Source organism: Rhineura floridana, chromosome 4 (assembly GCF_030035675.1).
Source record: "Rhineura floridana isolate rRhiFlo1 chromosome 4, rRhiFlo1.hap2, whole genome shotgun sequence".
Classification (NCBI taxonomy): domain Eukaryota; kingdom Metazoa; phylum Chordata; class Lepidosauria; order Squamata; family Rhineuridae; genus Rhineura; species Rhineura floridana.
This window is the reverse complement of record NC_084483.1, coordinates 189,772,515-189,794,126: the sequence shown is the minus strand read 5'-3', so window position 1 is coordinate 189,794,126 and position 21,612 is coordinate 189,772,515. Positions and strand designations below refer to the sequence as shown.

Sequence of the window (21,612 nt, the reverse complement as noted above, 5' to 3'; positions counted from 1 at the left end):
CTGGAGGTTACCAGGGCATGGACAACAGTGGTCTGGCTATCCTGGTCCAGAAATGGCCACAGCTTCTTACCAGCCGAAGCTGGTAAAAGGCACTCCTAGCCACGGAGGTCACCTGGGCCTCTAGCAACAAAGATGGATCTAGGAGCACCCACAGACTATGGACCTGCTCTGTCAGAGGGAGTAGGACCCCATCCAAAGCAGGCAACTGACCAATTATCTGAACTCAGGAACCACCAACCCATAGTGCCTCCGTCTTGCTGGGATTCAGACTCAGTTTATTGGTCCTCATCCAGCCCACCACTGAGTCCAGGCAGCAGTCCAGGGCTGATGACCACTCCCAAGGGTTTCATAAAGATGTTAAACCAGCAAGGGGGCAAGCTGGTACCCTGTGGCACCCTACAGCACAACTGCCAGGGGCCCGAAAGACAATCACCCAATGCAGTTCTCTGAAAATATCCCTGGAGATAGGATTGGAATCACAGTGCCTCCGTTACCCATCTCACAAAGTTGGCCCATGGTATCAATGGTATAAAAAGCTGCTGTGAGATCCCCCTGTCCTCCCGATAAAGGACATTCATCAGGATGACCAACGCCAATTCAGACCCATAACCAGGCCTGAACCCAGACAGGGATGGGTCAAGATAATCTGTTTCATCCAAGAGTACTTGCAATTGCTGCGCCACAACCCTCTCAATCACCTTGCCTAAAAAGGGGGTATTTCCGACCAGTCAGTAATTGTTACCAATGGATCCAGCGCGGGCTTTTTCAGGAGCAGTCAGATCACCACCTCTTTCAGGGTGACTAGAACCACTCCCTCTCACAATGATGTGTTGACCACACCCTCATCCACTCTGTCAAACCCCCTCGGCAAGCTTTAATAAGCCAAGAAGGGCAAGGGTTGAGAGGACATGTTGCTGGCCACATCATTGCAAGCACCTTGTCTACGTCATCAGGCTGCATCAACTGAAACAGTTCCCAAGAAGTAGCAGCAGCGTTGCACTGGACACCTCATTGGGGACTACAGTAGATGTGGATAGAGCATCAAGACTGCTGCAGAGGCTGTGTTGATAGGCCTATGCAACTGTTTGAAATGGCTATTGAAAAAACCTTTTAACATATTTTGTATTGTTTTTAAATGTCATTATGTTGCTGTACATGCCCTAATGTTTTGCAAAAAGGACATCCTACAACTACTTTTATAAATAAATCGCACACTTCTAGCCCCAGACCCGCTGGCTGGTGAAGAGTAGAAGCAGCCCCAGAATTTGGCTGCCCTCTCATCCTGTATGTCATCTCTGGCCATAGCATCTTCCTTAGTTTTACTATGGCAGGCTTAAATGCAACAGGTTGTCTTAGCCATGTCTTTCCCCTCATCCAGCTGGGCTCCAGTTTAGATATTTTTGCCCCTATCAGGACCTGATGGACAGAGATATGTCTGCTAGAGCCATTTGCATAGAGGAAAAAAATCCAGTGAGTGCACAAGCAGTATAAATATTATTTAATTTAAAAAGGTTGTTTACCCAGAGCAAAACAAAATACAGCAGGGTTGGTTTTTTCATTTACAGATCTATCCAAATGATATACAACATGACTGAAGGAGTAAATATTCTTGTATAAAATAAAACTGTACATATATACACAATACAAGCCAGTGTGCAGACAAATGGATGGGAATGTAAGAATATTGTAATCACAATATCCACTCCTAAGGCAGAACAAGAGCAGAAGAGTCTGCATCTGTAAAAATGATCACAAGGCACTAAAAGCTTTAGCTTTTCCATTGGAAAAATAGGGAGAGGGTATTTTATTTTTTAGTAGGTTGCATATCCATCTTCAAACTTCTCCCTGAGAGTACTTTTCCCCTGCTGGTTATGCTGTCTTCTGGTTCAGGGGCACTACCCAAGTAGCACTAATGTTTTCCCTACATGAAATAGATGGAGGATCCCTTGGATATCATGTACTTTGAGTCCTGTCATTGAAGTGCATCTAATTTATTTGGTCAAAATCTGAAATGTACAAGCAAAGTTGGCCACTGCATGGAGTATTGTTTCTACCTCAGATTACCATTTCCAGTTTGAAGCCAACATAACTGAGAAGCAGATTTCACTGAGATGCCAAAGTGATTTCTCTAACTAATTTGTTCAAAGATGATATTTTCTCTTCCAAGATTAAGTTCCTGTTGGCTGTGGTCTTCTGCCTCTCTTCTGTAACCTGCAGAGTTTTCATCAGCTGTGCATTTTCCACATACAGGTCTTTCAGCAGTAGATTAGCCTTGGTATTTTTTTCTAACTGTAAAGCAAAATGAATAGCACTTTGTTCATCACCATTCAGTTATAGAAATGCTGTTCTAGTGAAAGAGTAGCAATTTCACAAATGACTATACCTCTCTTGTATGCATACACAAACATTAATTAGGAAGTAAACAGATGCTATATGGTCTTATGGTTTAAGTTTTAGCAACAGATTTAAATTGGGAATGACTAACCTATGCCCATCTAATGTCACTGGATTATAATCTAGAGGGACAATCATTTCTCATTTAATTAAAATGATAGTTCTTCAAACACTGCCCCATAACAGTAATCTGTTTGACATTACCTAACGATACTACACTGATAAATGAAATATATGACTTGTCTAAAATAATTCCTTTTCATCAATCCTCCTTTGTAAAACAAGGAGTAAATCCTTGTAGACACACTTCCCATCCCTTCACGCTTTCACCATGGAAGAATTAAGGCCATAGGATCAGTGTGCAAACTGCTAGATTGGCTGCTACTTCACAGATCCAAGCAGGGTTTAGAGCCACCATAGAAGGGCTGTAGATTAATGTACACAGGCAACTTGTACCTAGAGTGAATAGCACAGTGTCCTATAGAACCAACCTGTAGAGGAGAGGGGGTAGCTGCTCTTTTTTTCCTTCATACATAATGTACCCAGAAGTGCAAGAACTGGCGGGACCACACAGTGGAGAGCCTTGGATGTTGCACATACATGTTTTTGTCTGTGTTGGCTGTGAGCCAAGGAGCGGGCAGTTCACCCAGAGTGTACAACACTTAATAGTGGAAGGGAGAGGACAAAGTAACACCTACGAAACTCAGACACAATGTCTATGAAAAGCAGTCAATTCTAAATGGCTGGATTCAGGACATAACTGTTTTAGGACAATTATCATTTTCCAGGCAAATCATCTGTTTCTCCATTCACAAAAGATTTACACTGCAAACAAATCATGGACCCATTCCTCTCACAATAATGAGCCCGCTCTTGCACTGACCTGCTCCTTGAGTTGAGCCACCTTTTCCTGAAGCATTATTTGTACATTCTTCAAATTCATCTCCAGTTCTCCCACTTTTTCCTCCATTAGTCTTTGTGAATTCTCATGCTCTTCCTGCAGAGAGAAGGGGCAAAAGTCAGAGCAGCAGTGACATCACAACAGTTATGAGAAATAGCTACTCTTGGGAAGTCCAAATATTGCCTCTAAGATCATGCTTTCTTTTGATTTAGTATGAATTCAGAAGAAACACCCCAAGTTGTTTATGACAGCACAAGAAGCCTAAAACTTGTTATGTGCAAATCTAGAAGTGGATTGCACTGATTCTTGTATAATAGTATGACAGACATCATCCACAAAATATCCTAGATGTATATTAGTGCTGTCTGCACAATCAGTCTTTTACTTTACTTCTTTACTTGGAATTATAGTCCGCTTTTCACTAGGATATAACTCCCAGCACCCAGAACAGTATTTTGCCTCAGATACTGGACTGCATCCAATGCTTCTACGCTACTAGGAAAAGGAGGCTTGTATAGTTTATTCAAGTCACAGAACATGGAGCTTAGCGGTATATCAACTCTTGAAATAAAGACAATAAAAATAAAGACTGTATGAGAGTTCATGTTTAAAAGTGCCTGTCTCAGGCAGCAGAGTATGAATAACCACACATGTACACATACTGTGTGTGTCTTAGGCCCCTTTGTGTTTGTGTGGGGGGGGGAAAGATCCTTTCTACCTGATATATGGCCAGCTGCCATCTCATCTGCTCGGCCTGGAAGCTGAGGTCTCCTTGTAACTGCCTAACCATTTTCTGTTCTTCTGCCAATCTCTTTTCTAGCTCAGCCAGGCAGTCCTTAGGTACGGAATGGTCTGCCTGGCCCCTTAACTGTTGCAGCTCCTGTGAATGTCGAGACTCTGCCATGCTCAAGCTTGTGTTGGCTTCCAGTAACTATAATGCAGGAGAAAATAAAAATCATCACCAAAAGTCACTATGCTGTAGACCAGGAGTGGGTAACCTTTCTTGGGCCGACTGCCAAATCATCCCTGTGGAAAGCTTTCAGGGGCAGCATTCTAGTAGTGCCTAGGGCCAAATCGCCACACGAAGCTATTTTCCATAGAAACTGAAGCATATTTAATTCTTAGTAACTACTCAAGTTTTGCCCCCCATTTTCTTCATAACTTTGTAAAAAAATAATAATACTGCTCTTCAACCTCCTTTTTCTGTCTTGATTGCAAAAGGCAAAAAGAACTCAATCCCAGATAAATGCAAGCAAGATTGATGCATAGCGGAACTGCAATAAATCCTCAAACTTCAACAGGCAATTGCTTCCAGGGAAAATGCACACATACCGTTGCAACATGCAGGGCCTGCTTTTTGCATATTTGCAAGGAGCACATGTCTGATACATCAAAATGGCAGATGCCAGCCAGCTGCTGGGAAGCAGCCACGGTTGCTCCCATCACCTTTGGTAAGAATCTCATCTCTGAAAATCCACCACCCCCCAGCCAATTTTGCCAGAAGCCAATATGGGGTGGTGAAAATTGGGAGGAGGAACATTTTATGTTACCTGAAGATAACAGAATAGAATAGTTTGGGAGTTTTTTGGGAGATTGAAGAGGGGGCAGTTCCCATTGGCAACCTCGAATGTCCTTATATTTGCAGAACATAAACTTTCTCTGATCCACAAGGTTAGACCTTGTTCCACTGGCATTTCTTTATGGAGTTTTTAGCTTTGTTTTATTATATCATTTCAGTGTTTTTATGTTTTGTACTGTGTATACCATTTGTTGTTGCTGTTATGTGCCTTCAAGTCGATTACGACTTACGGTGACCCTATGAATCAGCGACATCCAAAAGCATCTGTCATGAACCACCCTGTTCAGATCTTGTAAGTTCAGGTCTGTGGCTTCCTTTAAGGAATCAATCCATCTCTTGTTTGGCCTTCCTCTTTTTCTACTCCCTTCTGTTTTTCCCAGCATTATTGTCTTTTCTAGTGAATCATGTCTTCTCATGATGTGTCCAAAGTATGATAACCTCAGTTTCATCATTTTAGCTTCTAGTGACAGTTCTGGTTTAATTTGTTCTAACACCCAATTATTTGGCTTTTTCACAGTCTATGGTATGCGCAAAGCTCTTCTCCAGCACCACATTTCAAATGAGTTGATTTTTCTCTTATCCGCCTTTTTCACTGTCCAACTTTCACATCCATACATAGAGATTGGGAATACCATGGTCTGAAAGATCCTGACTTTGGTGTTCAGTGATACATCATTGCATTTGAAGACCTTTTCTAGTTCTCTCACAGCTGCCCTCCCCATTCTTAGCCTTCTTCTGATTTCTTGACTATTGTCTCCATTTTGGTTAATGACTGTGCCGAGGTATTGATAATCCTCGACAGGTTCAACGTCCTCATTGTCAACTGTAAAGTTGCATAAATCTTCTGTTGTCATTCCTTTAGTCTTTTTGATGTTCAGCTGTAGTCCTGCTTTTGTGCTTTCCTCTTTAACTATCATCAGCATTCGTTTCAAATCATTACTGGTTTCTGCTAAGAGTATGGTATCGTCTGCATATCTTAAATTATTGATGTTTCTCCCTCCAATTTTCATACCTCCTTCATCTTGGTCCAATCCTGCTTTCCATATGATATGTGTATACCATTTAGAAATGTTAAAAATATTAAGTGGTTTAGAAATAATTTTAAATAAAAAATTCCATCTGATTTGAGCTTCTTGCAGAGCAAGAAGCTAAAAATCTGCACAGCAAAGCTCTCTCTCTCTCTCTCTCTCACACACACACACACACACACACTGAACAGCTGATGGCTGGGAAGGGACCCAGGAGGCCCAGTGGTATCTGGCAGCATCCCACCCCCAGGGGTTCCCCACAAGAAACTTATCAAGCAGTTGCACACAAAACTAAAGTACTCCTCAGTCCATTTAAATGTTCTCTCTATTCTGATCAATTTGAACAAAAATAAAGTGGTACTAATCCACTGCTAATTCTGTTGAAGAATGTAGAAGCCAGTGTTGCTTGCAATGCATAGATTGATGCTTGCATATTACTTGCAAAATATAGGGAAACCAAATGAACAGAAGTAGGAGCTTCCCTTTTAGTTTATTAATCTTTTCTTTTCTTGTTGATTTTGCACAGTAAGAAGTGCACAACCAGCACCAAATAATTCATCTAGTCCTATTTTTCTTTAATGTTACAAACAGCAATAATGTTACGCACACACACACCCCAATGCTACCCTTCCCTCAACTCCATGACATTGGGATTGGATTTCTTCTTAGGTAGGATGTTTCTTTGACCAGATCAAAAGGCTCTTCAGTTCAGTTCCTCTGCCCCACCACAGGGCATGAGCTTCACTTCACTACCATTTTCTCTTAGAAAGGTCAATGCCCTAATTTCTAAAAGGCAGTGGTTTTCACAGTGAGCCAAAGGCACCCCCCCCATTCAGCTACAGCAGCACCAGCCTACCCAAACCTGGCCTTCCTCCACCTCTTCTCTCAGTTGTGCTTTCGTTAGCCATAGCATCTGACACTCCTGGGTCAAATGTTCCAGTTCAACCTCCAACTCCTGAGACTGGTTGTTCTGTTCAGAAAGGGAATGATAGGAAAGGAGGACAGTAGCAAAGAGCTATCTTTGGGAATTGACCTCCCCCACCCCAAATGCGGCACCAGTAAGCACTATAGAAACAGACACACACCCTCCTGGCACCTGCCAAAGACCCTCTGTCAAGACAGGTGTTTTGAGTTGGGGGGTTTTTTGGTTGGATTGCCTGTTTTAGGGAGGGGGTGCCAGGTTTTTCTTTTTGTCTTTATTTCAGGGGTTGTAGGTGCTTTGGAGGGTTTTCTGAGCATCACCAGTTTTTCTTCTATGAAATGAGTATTTTCAGGGTGCCTGTGACAGTATCTTAGATTTCCAGATGTGCCCCTGGACCCAAAATATTTAGGTACTCTTGATTTCATATCGAGCCCTGCAAGCAAAATCTTATTTGTGACATTTTTTCACAATGGCTGTAGTCTCTCTCCATTATGCCTAGAATGAAGTTCTCTCCAAATTCCATTACAAAGGAGATTTAATAAACTCATCTGGCAAACTAGTCAGCCTCATTACACCACAATATTTATAGGCTCCGTCTTTGGAACTGATGGTGGACAATCCAACTCTCACTTTATCACTACCAGAAAATATTTAACATTAATTGTGGGCTAGCAATATATAGCCTTGGGCATGCTTCAATTTAAATAAGGTGCTCCGGGAAGAGAATGTAAGAAAAATTACTGTTAAAACTCATATTGAAAATACTACTCTTCCCCCAACACAAACCCCTTTAGCAGCTCTAGTTATTTTATTTAACAGAAGTTGTATCCTCCTTAACTGTAAATAAAACTTCTAAGCTGTTTACAAAGAATATAAAATAGACATTTTAGTGTATTTTAGCTTTCATACATTTTAGTTCTAGTAGAATAATAAAGCTAACACAACCCACTGCAGAATTTTCACCCACTTAAAAATTAACATGGCAACCCATAACCACCACCACTACTCAGGCTCCCCACTGATGTAGTTAAAAGCAGCACATCCCTACATTTATGCTCCACATATTAGGCTTTGGAAATCTTAGCCAGAATATTGCCAGGCTAGCACAATATAAGTGGTTTGTGTCTCTCTGCAATAGCACATTACAGCCCAGAAGTGATGTGTCCCTCCTAAGAATACAAACTCCCTGTTTAGCTCAACCTTACCTTTTCCCTGGAGATCTTCAGCTGTTCCTCTAGCAGGGCCTTCTCTTCCAGCCATGCCAACTGCCGCTGAAGATGCTCCTTTGTCAATTCAGCAGAGGCCTCCTGAAATTGCGTGGCAACCACAGCTTCGTGCTCTTTTTGATTCTCCAGCTCAACAAACCTCTGATTCAGTAAACCGATTGTATTCTGATTGGCCTTATTATTGCTGCTTAGCTCAGAGAGTTCACGGCTCAGCTGATCTGTCCTGGCATTTAACTGAAAGATTTCCTCCTTGTAGTGCTTATTCTAAAAGGAACAAGTTGCAGACATTCAAAGCTGGGGCCTTCACCATATCCGGAGGGGAGGGCATGGGGAACTGTGCACCTTCCATGTTTTAGCATTACGACTGATTTGTTAGTATTTAACAACCCAAAAAAGATTCACAGGGTCGCCATAAGTCATAATTGACTTGAAGGCATATAACAACCAACAACGACGCTTTGAGAGGTGGGACAGTGTTTAGTTTTGGCACTGAAAATTTAAATTCAACCAGAGGTTGTTGAATAGACTTCGGCAAAATCAATTATGTCAGGGACCAGGACTCCAGATGATGGAGGCGAGGACTCTAAACCTGAAAGGGAAGGGCGTGTTGGGCCAGCTTCAGAGGCACTGCTAACTGTGGGGCCAGTGCCCCCCTCCCCCAGCCCAAAGATGTGGCACTATCATTCTCTAACTCCCAAGGACTCCACTGTAGAAGACCATCACAGCAGGAGATTACTGGAAAGGAGGTCTGGGCCCCTTTATGTCAAGCTGCACCTTGCAGCACAGGTGGTGTTAACAATCAGGCTGCACCTGCTGCTATTGCTATATAAGGGCTCAGATTCATCTTGCTCCTGACTAGAGCAACTTTGGAGCTCTGTGTTCCCCAGAGCACAGCCTGAACCCCACCTTGCCTTGCGTTCAGCCTGAACCTCACCTTGTTCTCCACCCCGGTTGACCCTCGGCACACTACAGACCAGGACATGGTGTCCCTCAGCCTAACCTTGCAAGGATAAAATTAGGAGAACTGTAAAGCATTTATTGAAAAAAGGCTACAGAAGTTAACCCATCCATTTTGTTAATCAAGCTACAATATTCACAAGAGGTGCAGAACATTATTCAACAGCTGCCTCATTTGCCCTACTTTTGGGGTAACTATTGGCAGAACTAGACATTCTGAGGCAACTCAAGTGATTGGTGAATCACTACAAAGTGGCAAGGGGTGCAAATTGCACCTCAGAAGCTGCAGGCTGGGAGGCTTAACCTTTCCCACCACTTCTCCCTTGCAACCCCTTCCCATCCAGACTTCCCATCTCCCCCTGCCCCAGCTCAGATTCCTGATATGCCACGCATTGGAAAAAGCAGCTGGTGGAGAAATATTTGTCTAGGAACACAGGAAGCTGTCTTATACCAGCTCAAACTTTCACCACTAATACCAATATAGTCTACTCTTGGGAGGGACCTATCGCTCAGTGGAAGAGCACATCTTTCACATGTAAAAACGTCCCAGGTTCAGTCCCTTGCATCTTCAGACGAGGTTGGAACACTGTCCCCTGTCTGAAACTCCAAAGAGTCAGCTGCCAGTCAGCATAGCCAGTGCTGAGCCAGACAGACTAATGGTCCGACTTGGTATAAGGCTGATTCCTATGTCTAAGACTGGCAGCTGCTTTCCAGGGTGTTAAGAAGGTTTTTTCCATCACCTATAAGCAGATCATTTTATCAGCTCCAAATCACATGCTCCCTCTGCTGCTTTGAGCTGCAATTCAAAATTCCTGACCCAGGCCTTGTGAGAAGGCAGGTCTAACTGCATTCTGGCTACTTCATAGCTATCTATTTACCAGTTGATTTAATTCTTCTATTCCATACATGGCCTTCTCTTTTTCCACCATCAATTCGTCAATGTGTTTTCTGAAGAAAGATAAAAATAATTTAACTTGTAGAATCACATTGGTTCGAACATACTTTGTATAGATTCTGAATAGGGGGGAAATGCTACCATAAGTCGCAACTATTTTTAACTATAAAAATATTTATAACTGAGACCTGGGTGGGTGACCAGGGAGGAGTTGCTCTTTCCCAGATTTGCCCACCTGGGTATATGGTTCAGCATTGTGGTAGAACCGAAGGTCGGGGAGGCGGGGTTGCTGTGGTCTATAGGAGTTCTTGCTCACTCACCAAGCACCCTGTCCAAGTGACGACTGGCTTGGAATGTCTCCACCTTGTGTTGGGCCAGAGAGACAGGTTGGGAATTTTGTTGGTGTACCGCCCGCCTTGCTGCTCAACAAATTCCCTAACTGAGCTGACAGAGGTAGTCTCGGAGGTACTGTTGCGGTCCCCTAGACTATTGGTACTGGGGGACTTCAACATCCATGCCGAGACTGCTTTATCTGGGGCGGCTCAGGACTTCATGGTTTCCATGACGACCATGGGGCTGTCTCAATTTGTTACTGGCCCGACACATGTGTCGGGACATACCCTTGATTTGATCTTCGCCACTGGACATGGAGATGGTGATCTGGAGGTTGGGGACTTATCATCTATACCATTGTCATGGACAGATCACCGCTTGCTGAGGTTTAGGCTCACAGCGACCCTTTCCCTCCGCAAGGGCGGGGGACCTGTTAAAATGGTCCGCCCCCGGAGACTAATGGATCCTGAGGGTTTCCAAAGGGCTCTGGGGGTTTTTCCGACTGAGAAGACTGGTGCTCCTGTTGAAGCCCTGGTTGATTTGTGGAATATGGAAATGACCCGGGCGGTTGACACAATCGCTCCCATGCGCCCTCTCCCTTGCAGAGCTCATACAGCTCCATGGTATACCTTGGAGCTGAGAGCGATGAAGCAAGAGCGGAGAAGGCTTGAGTGCAGATGGAGGCGGACTCCCGATGAATGTAATTATGCCTTGGTAAGTGCCTGTTCAAAACAGTATATAGTAGCGGTGAGGGTAGCAAAAAAGAGATATTTTGCTGATAGTATTAAGTCATCACTCTCCCGCCCAGCGGAGCTTTTTAAAATTGTACGGGGGCTTTTACATTCTGGCCCTCGGGACATTATAGATTCATCTGTAGCCCGCTGTGATGAATTTGCCAGGCATTTTCAAGATAAGATCGCTTGCATTCGTCGGGACTTAGACTCCAATATTATAGCAGCTGGTCCTAATGAAGCATCCAGAGCACGGTCTTGTCCCCATTTATTGGATGAGTTCCAGTTGGTGCAGCTCGAGGATGTTGACAAGATCCTTGGACTGGTGCGGGCGACCACGTCTGTTCTGGATCCTTGCCCCTCTTGGCTGGTGAAAGCTAGCAGGTCCGAAACCGCCGACTGGGCCAAGGAGGTAATAAATGCCTCTTTAAGAGAGGGAGTGGTCCCTGACTGCCTAAAAGAGGCGGTGGTGAGACCACTCCTGAAGAAACCCTCCTTGGACCCAGATAACCTGAACAACTATAGACCTGTGGCGAATGTTCCGTTCCTGGGCAAGGTCCTGGAACGGGTGGTTGCCGGCCAGCTCCAGGGGCTCTTGGATGACACTGATTATCTTGATCCATTTCAATCCGGTTTTAGGCCCGGTTTTGGCACCGAAACAGCCTTGGTCGCCCTGTATGATGACCTCTGTCGGGAGAGGGACAGGGGGAGTGTGACTCTGTTGATTCTCCTTGATCTCTCAGCTGCTTTTGATACCATTGACCATGGTATCCTTCTGGGGAGACTCACGGAGTTGGGAGTCGGGGGTACTGCTTGGCAGTGGCTCCGCTCCTACTTGATGGGTCGTCACCAGAAGGTAGTGCTTGGGGAACACTGCTCGACACCCTGGACTCTCCGTTGTGGAGTCCCGCAGGGATCGGTACTGTCCCCCATGCTTTTCAACATCTACATGCAGCCGCTGGGTACGGTCATCAGGGGTTTTGGGGTGCGTTGTCATCAGTATGCTGATGACACGCAGCTCTATTTCTCCTTTTCATCCTCTTCAGGTGAGGCTGTTAACGTACTAAACTGTTGCCTGGCCGTGATAATGGACTGGATGGGGGCTAATAAACTGAAGCTCAATCCAGACAAGACCGAGACGCTGCTGGTGAGTGCCTTCACTGCCCAGATGGAGGATGTTCATCCTGTTCTTGATGGGGTTACACTCCCCTTGAAGGAACAGGTTCATAGCTTGGGAGTTCTTTTCGATCCTTCCTTGTCTCTCGAGGCCCAGGCGGCCTCGGTGGCACGGAACGCTTTCTACCATCTTCGACTGGTAGCCCAGCTACGTCCCTATCTGGACAGTGATGACCTCGCCTCAGTTGTTCACGCTCTGGTAACTTCTAGGTTGGACTACTGCAATGCGCTCTACGTTGGGCTGCCCTTGAAGATAGTTCGGAAACTACAGTTAGTCCAGAATGCAGCGGCCAGACTATTGACGCGGACCAGACGGTCCGCTCATATAACACCTGTTCTGGCCCGTCTGCACTGGCTTCCTATTTGTTTCCAGGCTAAATTCAAAGTGCTGGTTTTGACCTATAAAGCCCTACACGGCATGGGACCGCAATACCTGGTGGAACGCCTCTCCCAATATGAAACTACCCGTACACTGCGCTCGACATCTAAGGCCCTCCTCCAAGTGCCATCACATCGAGAAGCTCGGAGGGCGGTGACTAGATCCAGGGCCTTTTCGGTGGTGGCCCCCGAATTGTGGAATAGTCTCCCCGATGAGGTACGCCTGGCGCTGACGCTACTATCTTTTCGGCGCCTGGTGAAAACCTTTTTATACTCCCAGGCATTTTAAAAATTTTAAATATTCTATTTTAAAAAAAATGTTTTATAGTGTATTTTAAAACAGGATTTCATTACTGGTATATTCTGATGTTTGGTTTTTGTTCTTTGTTTGTTTTGCTTTTTGATTTTCTTATATTTATTCTATTCATATATTTTCTTGTTTATCCTCTATGTACACCACCCAGAGAGCCTTTTTGGCTTAGGGCGGTATATAAATTAAATTAAATAAATAAAAAATAAATAAACTATTGCTTGTTTGCAATATCAGCACAAGTAACTTGCAAAACAGAAAAAAAATGCAGCTTCACAAAAGCGTTATAAGCTAGTTGTCAACTCTAAAGCATCTTGAAAATGATTCTTCTTTAAAGATATTAATAGTATGACTATTAAAAGCAAAGCTGTTTTTATAGTGGGAGGATCTGGTGGTCTTGCTTTTTTCCTCTAGTCTTCACATCCCTTTAAACCCCACATCCACCTACAAATTTAAGCTGCCATAAAGGACCAGACTGGCAAGTTCTGTACATGTATTCATGCAACATTCATGTAGACCTGAGCATCCTGTCGCTTTAACTGGAGTAGACATACATACGTGCACATACTTTATTGCATGCACGCAGTCATGTTCTGAGGTCACATTGTATGTGGCTAGCCCCTGCATTCCCTTTCATCAATATTTCAATTCTCTACGTTACAGGGTCATTTTATTCAATAGATTGCCTCTTTGAAAGATATATGGCTTCCTGCTTTTTCTTCTAAGTTGAGGCAGTTCCTCTGAAAGCTTCCAGGAAAAATCCCCCCCATTTTTAAACCTGTGCTTTCTGTTTGCTTCACCAACGTCTTCCAATTCTTGCTGAAATCTTCCAAGTTTATTTTTTAGGAGAACGTTGTCTTCTGAAATTCTGTGGAGTTCAATTCTGTGTTGTGGGAGAGAAAAAATATTGAAGGACTACAGTTAGTGGGGGTGGGTATAAAAGAAACTGGGAAACCAGATTAGCCATCTTCAGCCAGCTAAAAGCTATTAGGAGGAGAACTATAGTCTCTCCATTGAAATAAAATGGCTGGGAACAGCCAGTTGTGTTGGCCAATTTCGATACAAGCAAACTCACTTTGCCAGATTCAAAAAGTAAAGCTTATTATGTCCAACACTTTTTAAAGTTGCTGCTTCCAGGTATGCCTTTTATACCCATCTACTTCACAGAAATCAAAGATGACACCTTTGATGGATGGAAGTTATTCACAGATTCTGCTTCCATTGCACCACTTGCAGGGTTAGGGCAAAACTACATGTGGCATTAAATGTGTGGAAGCATTTCACATTCACAGTTTTTATTCTTTACATAGTATCTGCAGGTTGGCTGGGTTTAACTCTTTTTCTACGTCCTGTGGAGCTGCCAACCCTCCTCCCCCGAAACTACCAGCTCCAAGGTTTTGCTTGTGGTTTCATGTTCACAGACAAGAATCTATGACTTTCTTCTTCTAAAGTGCCGTCAGACAGAACTAGAATTCTGTGCTATGGGATGCAGCATGCAAACTTGATCATTGGTCACCAGTTGTGACCCAGAGATCCAAACTGCCCCATATGAGAAGGCACACTGTACTTTGATATCAGGCAACATTTCATGTAATTGTGTGCATTAAGCATTCTCCCAGCACAAAATGCATCATGGCACATCAACACAGAGAACCCAAAGTCTGAATTTAGGAAAAATTCTTTAGGGAAAAAACAACACTATTTCTCTGGGAAGATGGATAATCTCTACTATAAAATGTAACATGTGAACAAGCCGAAAAGTAAATAAGCAAGCATGCAATCATTAGTCGAATCATTTTTGAAAAATGAATTCATTTTTATAACAGAACCATCCATTTTATTTCAAAGAACATCTGCTGTGAAAGAGCACATTAGTGATAATAGCACACTAGTAGGCAATCCCAGAGTGTTCTTTGTTGCAACACTAGGACAATGCATAGGGGAAAAAAATTAGGAATGTCAAGTTACAGTGTTGCTTTATTTGGTTTCTATGACTGCTCAACTTGAATTTCTGCACTTGTCCATTGTTAACGCTGTCTTCCACCTACAGTTTTTTTCATCCTGCAGTTTTTAAAATCTTTTCCTCCTGGTTTGCTCTCAGCTTCTACACTGAAGGGAACCTCAGGCCCGGGGGCCAAACCGGCCCTCCAGGTCTCCCTATCTGGCCTTTGGAACTCTCTCCAGACCACACCTCCTCTCCCCTGGCCACACCCCACACCAGGGGTGTAGCTGACTTGGTGTCAGCTCTTCACTGAGACAGCAGTGTCGGTGGGGGTGCAGGCAGGCCTGGAGATTCCTTGGTAATTGCCAGGCCGTAAGTCCTCAGCCGGCAGCCTGGCTATAAATCTGCCAGGCTAGCAAGGAGGAAGCAAGATAAGGGCAGAGGCCGTTCAAAGCTTACGTGCCAAGCCAGAAATCCAGAAGAGACGTCAGTGAAGGTCCGGGTCTAGTTTGCTGAGAGATCAGTCCAAGTCAAGGTTCAGGGGATAGGAAGACACACAGTGGTCACGCCTGACGTTGTAGTCAGCAACAAGCTGAACCCAAGGTTTGACTTTTAAGGAGCAGGTTTGTCAGCAGGTGTGAGCCATCAGCGTTTTGGCCTTAAGTGGACAGGCCTGCCCCTCTTCTGCCTGACCTTCTGTTGTCTACGTTCTGCAGGTGAGGGGGGAGTATCCTGTTCACTGACTGCGTCTGGCTGAAGGGCTTCAGCTGTGTCTGGGGTGCTCTGCAGCTGAGGGGGAGAAGGAGCTGGGTTCTCAAGAGTTTCCTCCATTTCTCCTTCTGGGTCTGCTGCTGTTACTCCCGAGTCATCCTCGTCTGATGAGTCCTCTGACGGGGCCATGACACTTGGGATTCGGGGGGGATTAGACCTTTAACTTTTTTGAGAGCAGCGTCCCTATGTCTCCAGCATCCTACAAGCCAATCAGAGTGAAATGAGGCAAGCCAGCCACCGAGAAGACTCTTTTCAGTAGCTAACACTCTCCCCTTTCATGTTTATTGACTACTGGGGGCATCTGTTGTTGTGAGAGAAGTCATGAACAAGGATCTCATTTTCAACCCAGCAGCACAAAAGGGGGGACATGGCTATGCCTAACATGAAGGGACTCTACACTTCTGAATTTGCCAGAACACTGCTACCCCACACTGCCCCTGCTTTGCACTCCCAAGTGTTTCCGTCTGGCTGGAATGTGCTGTCGAGCTCTGATCATGCCTCTTGTTTGCGGGGGGGGGGGAGAGAGAGAGAGGAGTTCATATTGGCAAGTGCCCATGTTTAGACTTTTAAAAAGCCAATGCCACCAGACCTCATGAGATGCATCTCAGTTTCATGTTTCATCTTCATGTCTTCTTCCAATCTGTCCCTTTCCTGGGCCAATCTCTGTCCCAAATTGGAAATCTCTTTGGTATAGTACTGCTCCATGTCTGACGTCTCTTTCTCAAATCTCTTCTTGAGTTCTTGGGCAGGAACTAGTTTCTGAATCTGGTCTTTCAAGCCATCTATCACCTCCTGGCATTTCAGATTCAGTTTTTCCAAATCACTCTTCTGTTCCTCCAATTCACTTATCTCAATCTTAAAACCTTGTTCAATTTCCTTCCTTTCCTTCTCAAAGATCCTTTTCATTAGTTCTCTTTCTCTTTCATAGTAGTTTACCTAGAACAGTTTAAAAAAAACTTTTTGTGCATCCTTAAGGTAGCACAGTTCATACACACACAAGATGGTTTAAAATCTTTACTTTGCAGTTAATGACTTGGTCCTAGAAGCAAGGCTTTGTGCATTGCAAAAACTATAATTAAATGCATTTGGCTTTCTCACCAATCTCAAGAGAGTGGGATTTATTTATTTATTTATTATTTATTCAGTTTAATTTATATACCGCCCTAAGCCCGAAGGCTCTCTGGGTGGTGTACAAAAAGATAAAAACAAGCACAATATATAAATACAATAAATACAATAAATAATAATAATAATAAAAAAACAATAACGAACCAAACAACATCCAAAATACGGAAATGCTGTTTAAAATACACTTTAAAATGCCTGGGAGTATAAAAAGGGTTTCACCTGGCGCCGAAAAGATAGTAGCGTCGGCGCCAGGCGCACCTCATCAGGAAGACTGTTCCACAGTTCGGGGGCCACTACTGAAAAGGCCCTGGTTCTAGTCATCACCCTCCGACAGCAACAAAATCTTGCATCAAAAAGACTAATCCCTTTCAGAACTAGAGCTCAACTTGTCAGCCATGCTTGGACCTAGTCACTCTTCTCTACAGCCATAACAAGTCTTCCCTTACTGCCATAATTTACAACAAAGCTAAAAATATGCAATTATCATAAATGGGATTAGATGTAAAAAATTACTTAAAGAAATGAGTATTTTATCAACAAAACTTACAGAATGTGGATGACTTAATTCAAACATAGTTCTACTGAAGACAATTTGTATCCTGCTGAACAAGCAATCTGAAGATTGCATGCCAAATATAATAAACCTATTGATTATTATTATGATTTTAACATGAAAATAAATTGACATTTTAACATCTGTCTGAGTCTTCCTCCTTGACTCACCTTGGTTTCCAGCTGTATTTTCAGATCTTGATGCTGTTCTTTCAGTTCTTCTACCAGGAGCTCCATTTCTATACTTACTGAATAGGGATCGGATTTCATGAGAAGTACTCCTACAAATAAAATGATTATTGAAAAGAAAAAAGGCAGGAGTTTGGCCACCCACACCTTTGCAATTAACTTTTGCAGTTCAACTGTATCATTGAGAATGCAGCCTATCCAGGGTCAGAGGTAGCATGTTTCTGAATACCAGTTGCTGGAAGCCTCAGGAGGGGAGAATGCTGTTGCACTCAGGTCCCGCTTGCGGGCTTCCCATGGGCATCTGGTTGGCCACTGTGAGAACAGGATGCTGGACTAGATGGACCACTGGCCTGACCCAGCAGGCTCTTCTTATATTCTTAAGTTTTGAATCTGTCCAGTGAGATGTATACTGAAGCATCTGGAAACATAACCTTTTCCTTTGTAGACTTGGCAAATTCATCGATACCCCTCTAAGCTGCCAATAAAAGAAAAAAAGCTGCCAAGGCCATTCTAGTCTGAATTAAGAACAAGCAAAGTTGCGTGCCTCAAGAAGTGGCAATTCCCCTCTGTAATGCAAGACCTCATTTGAAGCACCATATTCTGCTTTAGGCACCATTGCTTCCTTCTCCTGCTTCCTCTCTAGGCATTCAACCAAGGTGTGGAGGGAAACAGGATTGTGCCCATTATCCCCCCTTTGATTTAAGAATATGAGCCCTGCTGGAACAGGACAAAGACCTATCTAGTCTAGCATCCTATTCGCACAGCGACCAACCAGATGGGAAGCCTTCAATTAGAACATGAGCACAGCTCCACTCTCCCCTCCTGCAGTTTCCAGCAACTGGCATTCAGAGGCATATTACCTCCGACAGTGGAGGTAGAACAAAGGCATCATGGCTAGCAGCTGATGATAGCCTTGTCCTCCATGAATTTGTCTAATCCCCTTTTAAAGCCATCCAAGTGGCTCTAGGTGCATACAACAGCAGACTCTGCACACAACTGGGAACGCTGGCACAGTGACTGACCACACTTTGAAACTTTGCCAGTCTGTCAGTAACCCCATAGTTTAGAAGAGCCATAGACTACATATGTCATTAAGAAAACAAAAGACATAAACAGAAGGAAAAATACACAAGTGTTTAGAATGCATGCATTATACAGGTACATGTGCCAGGATGTGGGATTGACTACAACTCCCCACTGAGCATACCCTTTAAGTCTTAAAGGGGGCAGGGAAGAAGATTAAAAAGATCACAGATAATAGTTTAAACTATCTGGGGAGGCGGGCAGGAAATACAATATAGTATTTATTACTACCCACTGGTGCAAGAGCTATGCGCTGAAATTACGGACAGCTACATCTATAGTTGAAACATTTGGGGGAATATCTATAGCCCTGGAAGAAGATCCCTGGAATGTTGTGGGATTTCACTATTTGGGGTATACCGAGAAAAAGCAGGTTGTCAAGACTTGTTTGATACTGGATATCCTACCATCAAGGGAGTAGGTTGGACGAGATTAGAGTTCTTGAGGTGGAATGTATCCTAACGCTTAATCCTTTTCAGAAAATATACACTCACAGAGTATATGTTTCTTACCATTTTGGCCTGCCACTGGTAAGCGCTGGCTTCCAAGAAGGAGCTCATCATCTTTTGGTATGTTGCCTTAAAATAAAAAGGTTACACATCTATGATGACGCAAATTCTTCAAAGAGACAGTATAGCAGAAGCACACAAAAAAAAGCAGGGGACCTTGTGATCCACAACTTACCCCTATGATGTGGAAGAAAGGACTGGGTGCAAGGACCGTTGTGCCAGAATGATGAAGCATCTGAACAGTTCAGCAGGACGCTCAGTAGAGCTCCTGTGCCAGAACGACGCATCATACCAACTGCGCTAGGGCAACGGTGCCCATGCATAGCTACCCTGTGCAAGGTCTAACACAAGTTGATGGGGGGGAAGGACCTGGATACCTCCTTACAGTGGAGGCTGGTCCATTAGGGCAAGTCGGACACTGCCCCATCACCCTCAGCCTACATTCACTTACTGGCCTGCCTGCTTACAACCAGCCCAGGAAATGGCGCTGCTTCCTTAGACTTAGTGCTGCCCTTGCACAACTCAGCAAGGAGGAGGCTGGGGACAAAACTTGAATTAGTTGGCTCTGCTTGTTGTTAGCTCTGGTTCCACCTGCTGTTGGCCTCTCTTGCCTTCTGCCCCGCCAGTCCCAACGGGCATCAGTCATCACAGCCTCCTTGCATTAGTACAATACTGTGGCCATGAGACCCAAGAGCCAATGTCACCTACCAGGGCTCACAAACCAAACAGCACCCCTCTCCCCCGGGGCACCAAAATAAAAAGGCAAGGCAAAAACTACACCAGCACAAGGCTACACAGCCACAAGCCCAACCCCACAGAGAGTCACACACACTTATAAAAGGCACATCAAACATTAGTAGTAAAACAAAGCTGGGGCATGGAGTATGTGAGATGCAGGGAGGACATATATTTAATCTACCCATTAGCCTTGTGACAAAGCTGAAATAAACCAGCTGTGACATTTCTGAACCTCTGTAGCATTTTTTTATTACTACATTTATGCCCTGCCTTTCCTCCAAGGAGCTCAAGGTGGCATTCAAACATAGCTCTCCCCCTTCAGATTTTCATCCTGACAACAACCCCTGCCGCCCTGGGCTCCTGCCAGAAGGAAGGGCGGGATATAAATCAAATAAATAAATAAACCAACCCTGTGAGGTAGGCTAGGCTGAGAGCTTCACGGCCGAGTGGGGATTTGAAGCCTGGTCTCCCAGATCCTAGTCTGTGATACGCTGTAGCATATCACAGTAATTTTTTAAAATATATATTGTGAAGAGGTAATTCATAAATAAATGGCAATGCCGGGACTCTAACCTTCACACAGACCATTTATGAATTTGATCCGGTGTGGAAGAAGCAGTCTAACATGAGATCCATCTCATCTAGCATTCCATCTGACTGATCCGCCAGGATGGGCAAATGAGCCATAGTTTCCCCCATTTCACCCTTGGCAGCTGGTAGTCAGAGGCATTCTGCCTCTGAACAATGGAGGGAAAGGCAAGGAGAGAGGAGCCCTGTTCCTAAACCCATTGTGGCCAACAGCCACCACTGCAGCTGCTTTTTTTAATTAACCTACATTAAGTTCTAAACACCAACTTTCATTCACCCACCTGGAATTCTGGCTTTTACGTTTTCACACAGCAGCCTTCCCCCAAGTTCGTTGGCCTTCATTCTATGCCAGGTTAAGTTCTGCTTGTTTTCATGCAAATGGAAACGACGCAGTTTTTCAACCTCCATTTGCAGCTCGTCATTTTTGTCACGTAGATCCTGCAAGTGAAGACCAGTGAGACTCAAAACCTGGAACACCTCCCTCAGAACTGCCTCATGGGGTAAAGAGCAACCAGACCTCAACAGAACAATGAGGTGTACTTACAAATAATTATCACAGGTATACGATAAAGAAGGAAAACTGTTGGAACACCAAGGCACTTGAACCACTGTAAGCCTATTAAAACCTTTCTTCACAGAGACAAGAAGTGACTGTTCATTCTGTTCACCAAGGACAGCACAAGCACCTCATGGGTTGCATAGAAAGATTCTCATCCTTCAGAGAAAGGGAACTTTTAGATGCAACACAATAGCTTAAAGTTACAGGAATGCGTGTTAAGTATTCAGACATTCTCGACTTAACTACAAGACTGGTTCAGCAACAGGAAGAGCTGCCCAAAGACAGTTGGACCACCACCTGCTAGGGAGGCTTCAGGTATGATTATTTTACCCACAGTTACTTCACATTCCATGATCTGCCTTCAACACCAAAAATTTAATTGGATCCAATAAAACCTTTTGCCACAATTTATATTTGTTTGCTTTTGTTACCAAGGTAAACAAATCTGAAGTCTATTCTACAGCCAGGCATTCAAGCTAAGGAACCCTGGCAGCAGCAGTTCCACAAAGAAATTTGAGATTTCTGACATTTCTTAACACACGTAATTGTTTTTTTAAAGACACACACACTAAGAGGTCCCAGACTGTGTTGTAGGAAAACTACTGAAAGCACAGCCAAACTCCAATGTTTTAAAATATGTAATAAAGAAGATGCCCTCCAGCCCTTTCCCAAAATCATTTTCCTCGCACCTTGACGCTCCCTTGCATGAGACGTTGGCCACAG

General features: G+C 44.0%; 1 protein-coding gene across 6 annotated transcripts in view; it reads right to left on the bottom strand.

Annotated features, from left to right (window-relative positions):
• Window positions 1-1,494: 1,494 nt before the first annotated feature.
• NINL (ninein like) overlaps window positions 1,495-21,612 on the bottom strand; it is a 63,200-nt gene continuing 43,082 nt past the window's right edge. For 2 of the 6 annotated variants that reach the window (XM_061625615.1, XM_061625614.1), the window contains 12 exons: window positions 20,612-20,768; window positions 19,008-19,073; window positions 17,395-17,504; window positions 16,133-16,479; window positions 13,609-13,713; window positions 10,865-10,957; window positions 9,886-9,955; window positions 8,030-8,314; window positions 6,759-6,872; window positions 4,014-4,226; window positions 3,278-3,391; window positions 1,495-2,289 (listed from right to left, as the gene is read on the bottom strand). In XM_061625615.1, the coding sequence (XP_061481599.1) occupies window positions 2,104-2,289; window positions 3,278-3,391; window positions 4,014-4,226; window positions 6,759-6,872; window positions 8,030-8,314; window positions 9,886-9,955; window positions 10,865-10,957; window positions 13,609-13,713; window positions 16,133-16,479; window positions 17,395-17,504; window positions 19,008-19,073; window positions 20,612-20,768 (1,860 nt within the window). In that variant the 3' untranslated portion in view covers window positions 1,495-2,103. The remainder of the gene's footprint in view (window positions 2,290-3,277; window positions 3,392-4,013; window positions 4,227-6,758; window positions 6,873-8,029; window positions 8,315-9,885; window positions 9,956-10,864; window positions 10,958-13,608; window positions 13,714-16,132; window positions 16,480-17,394; window positions 17,505-19,007; window positions 19,074-20,611; window positions 20,769-21,612) is intronic. The other 4 variants (XM_061625617.1, XM_061625616.1, XM_061625619.1 and 1 more) reach the window with 4 other exon arrangements.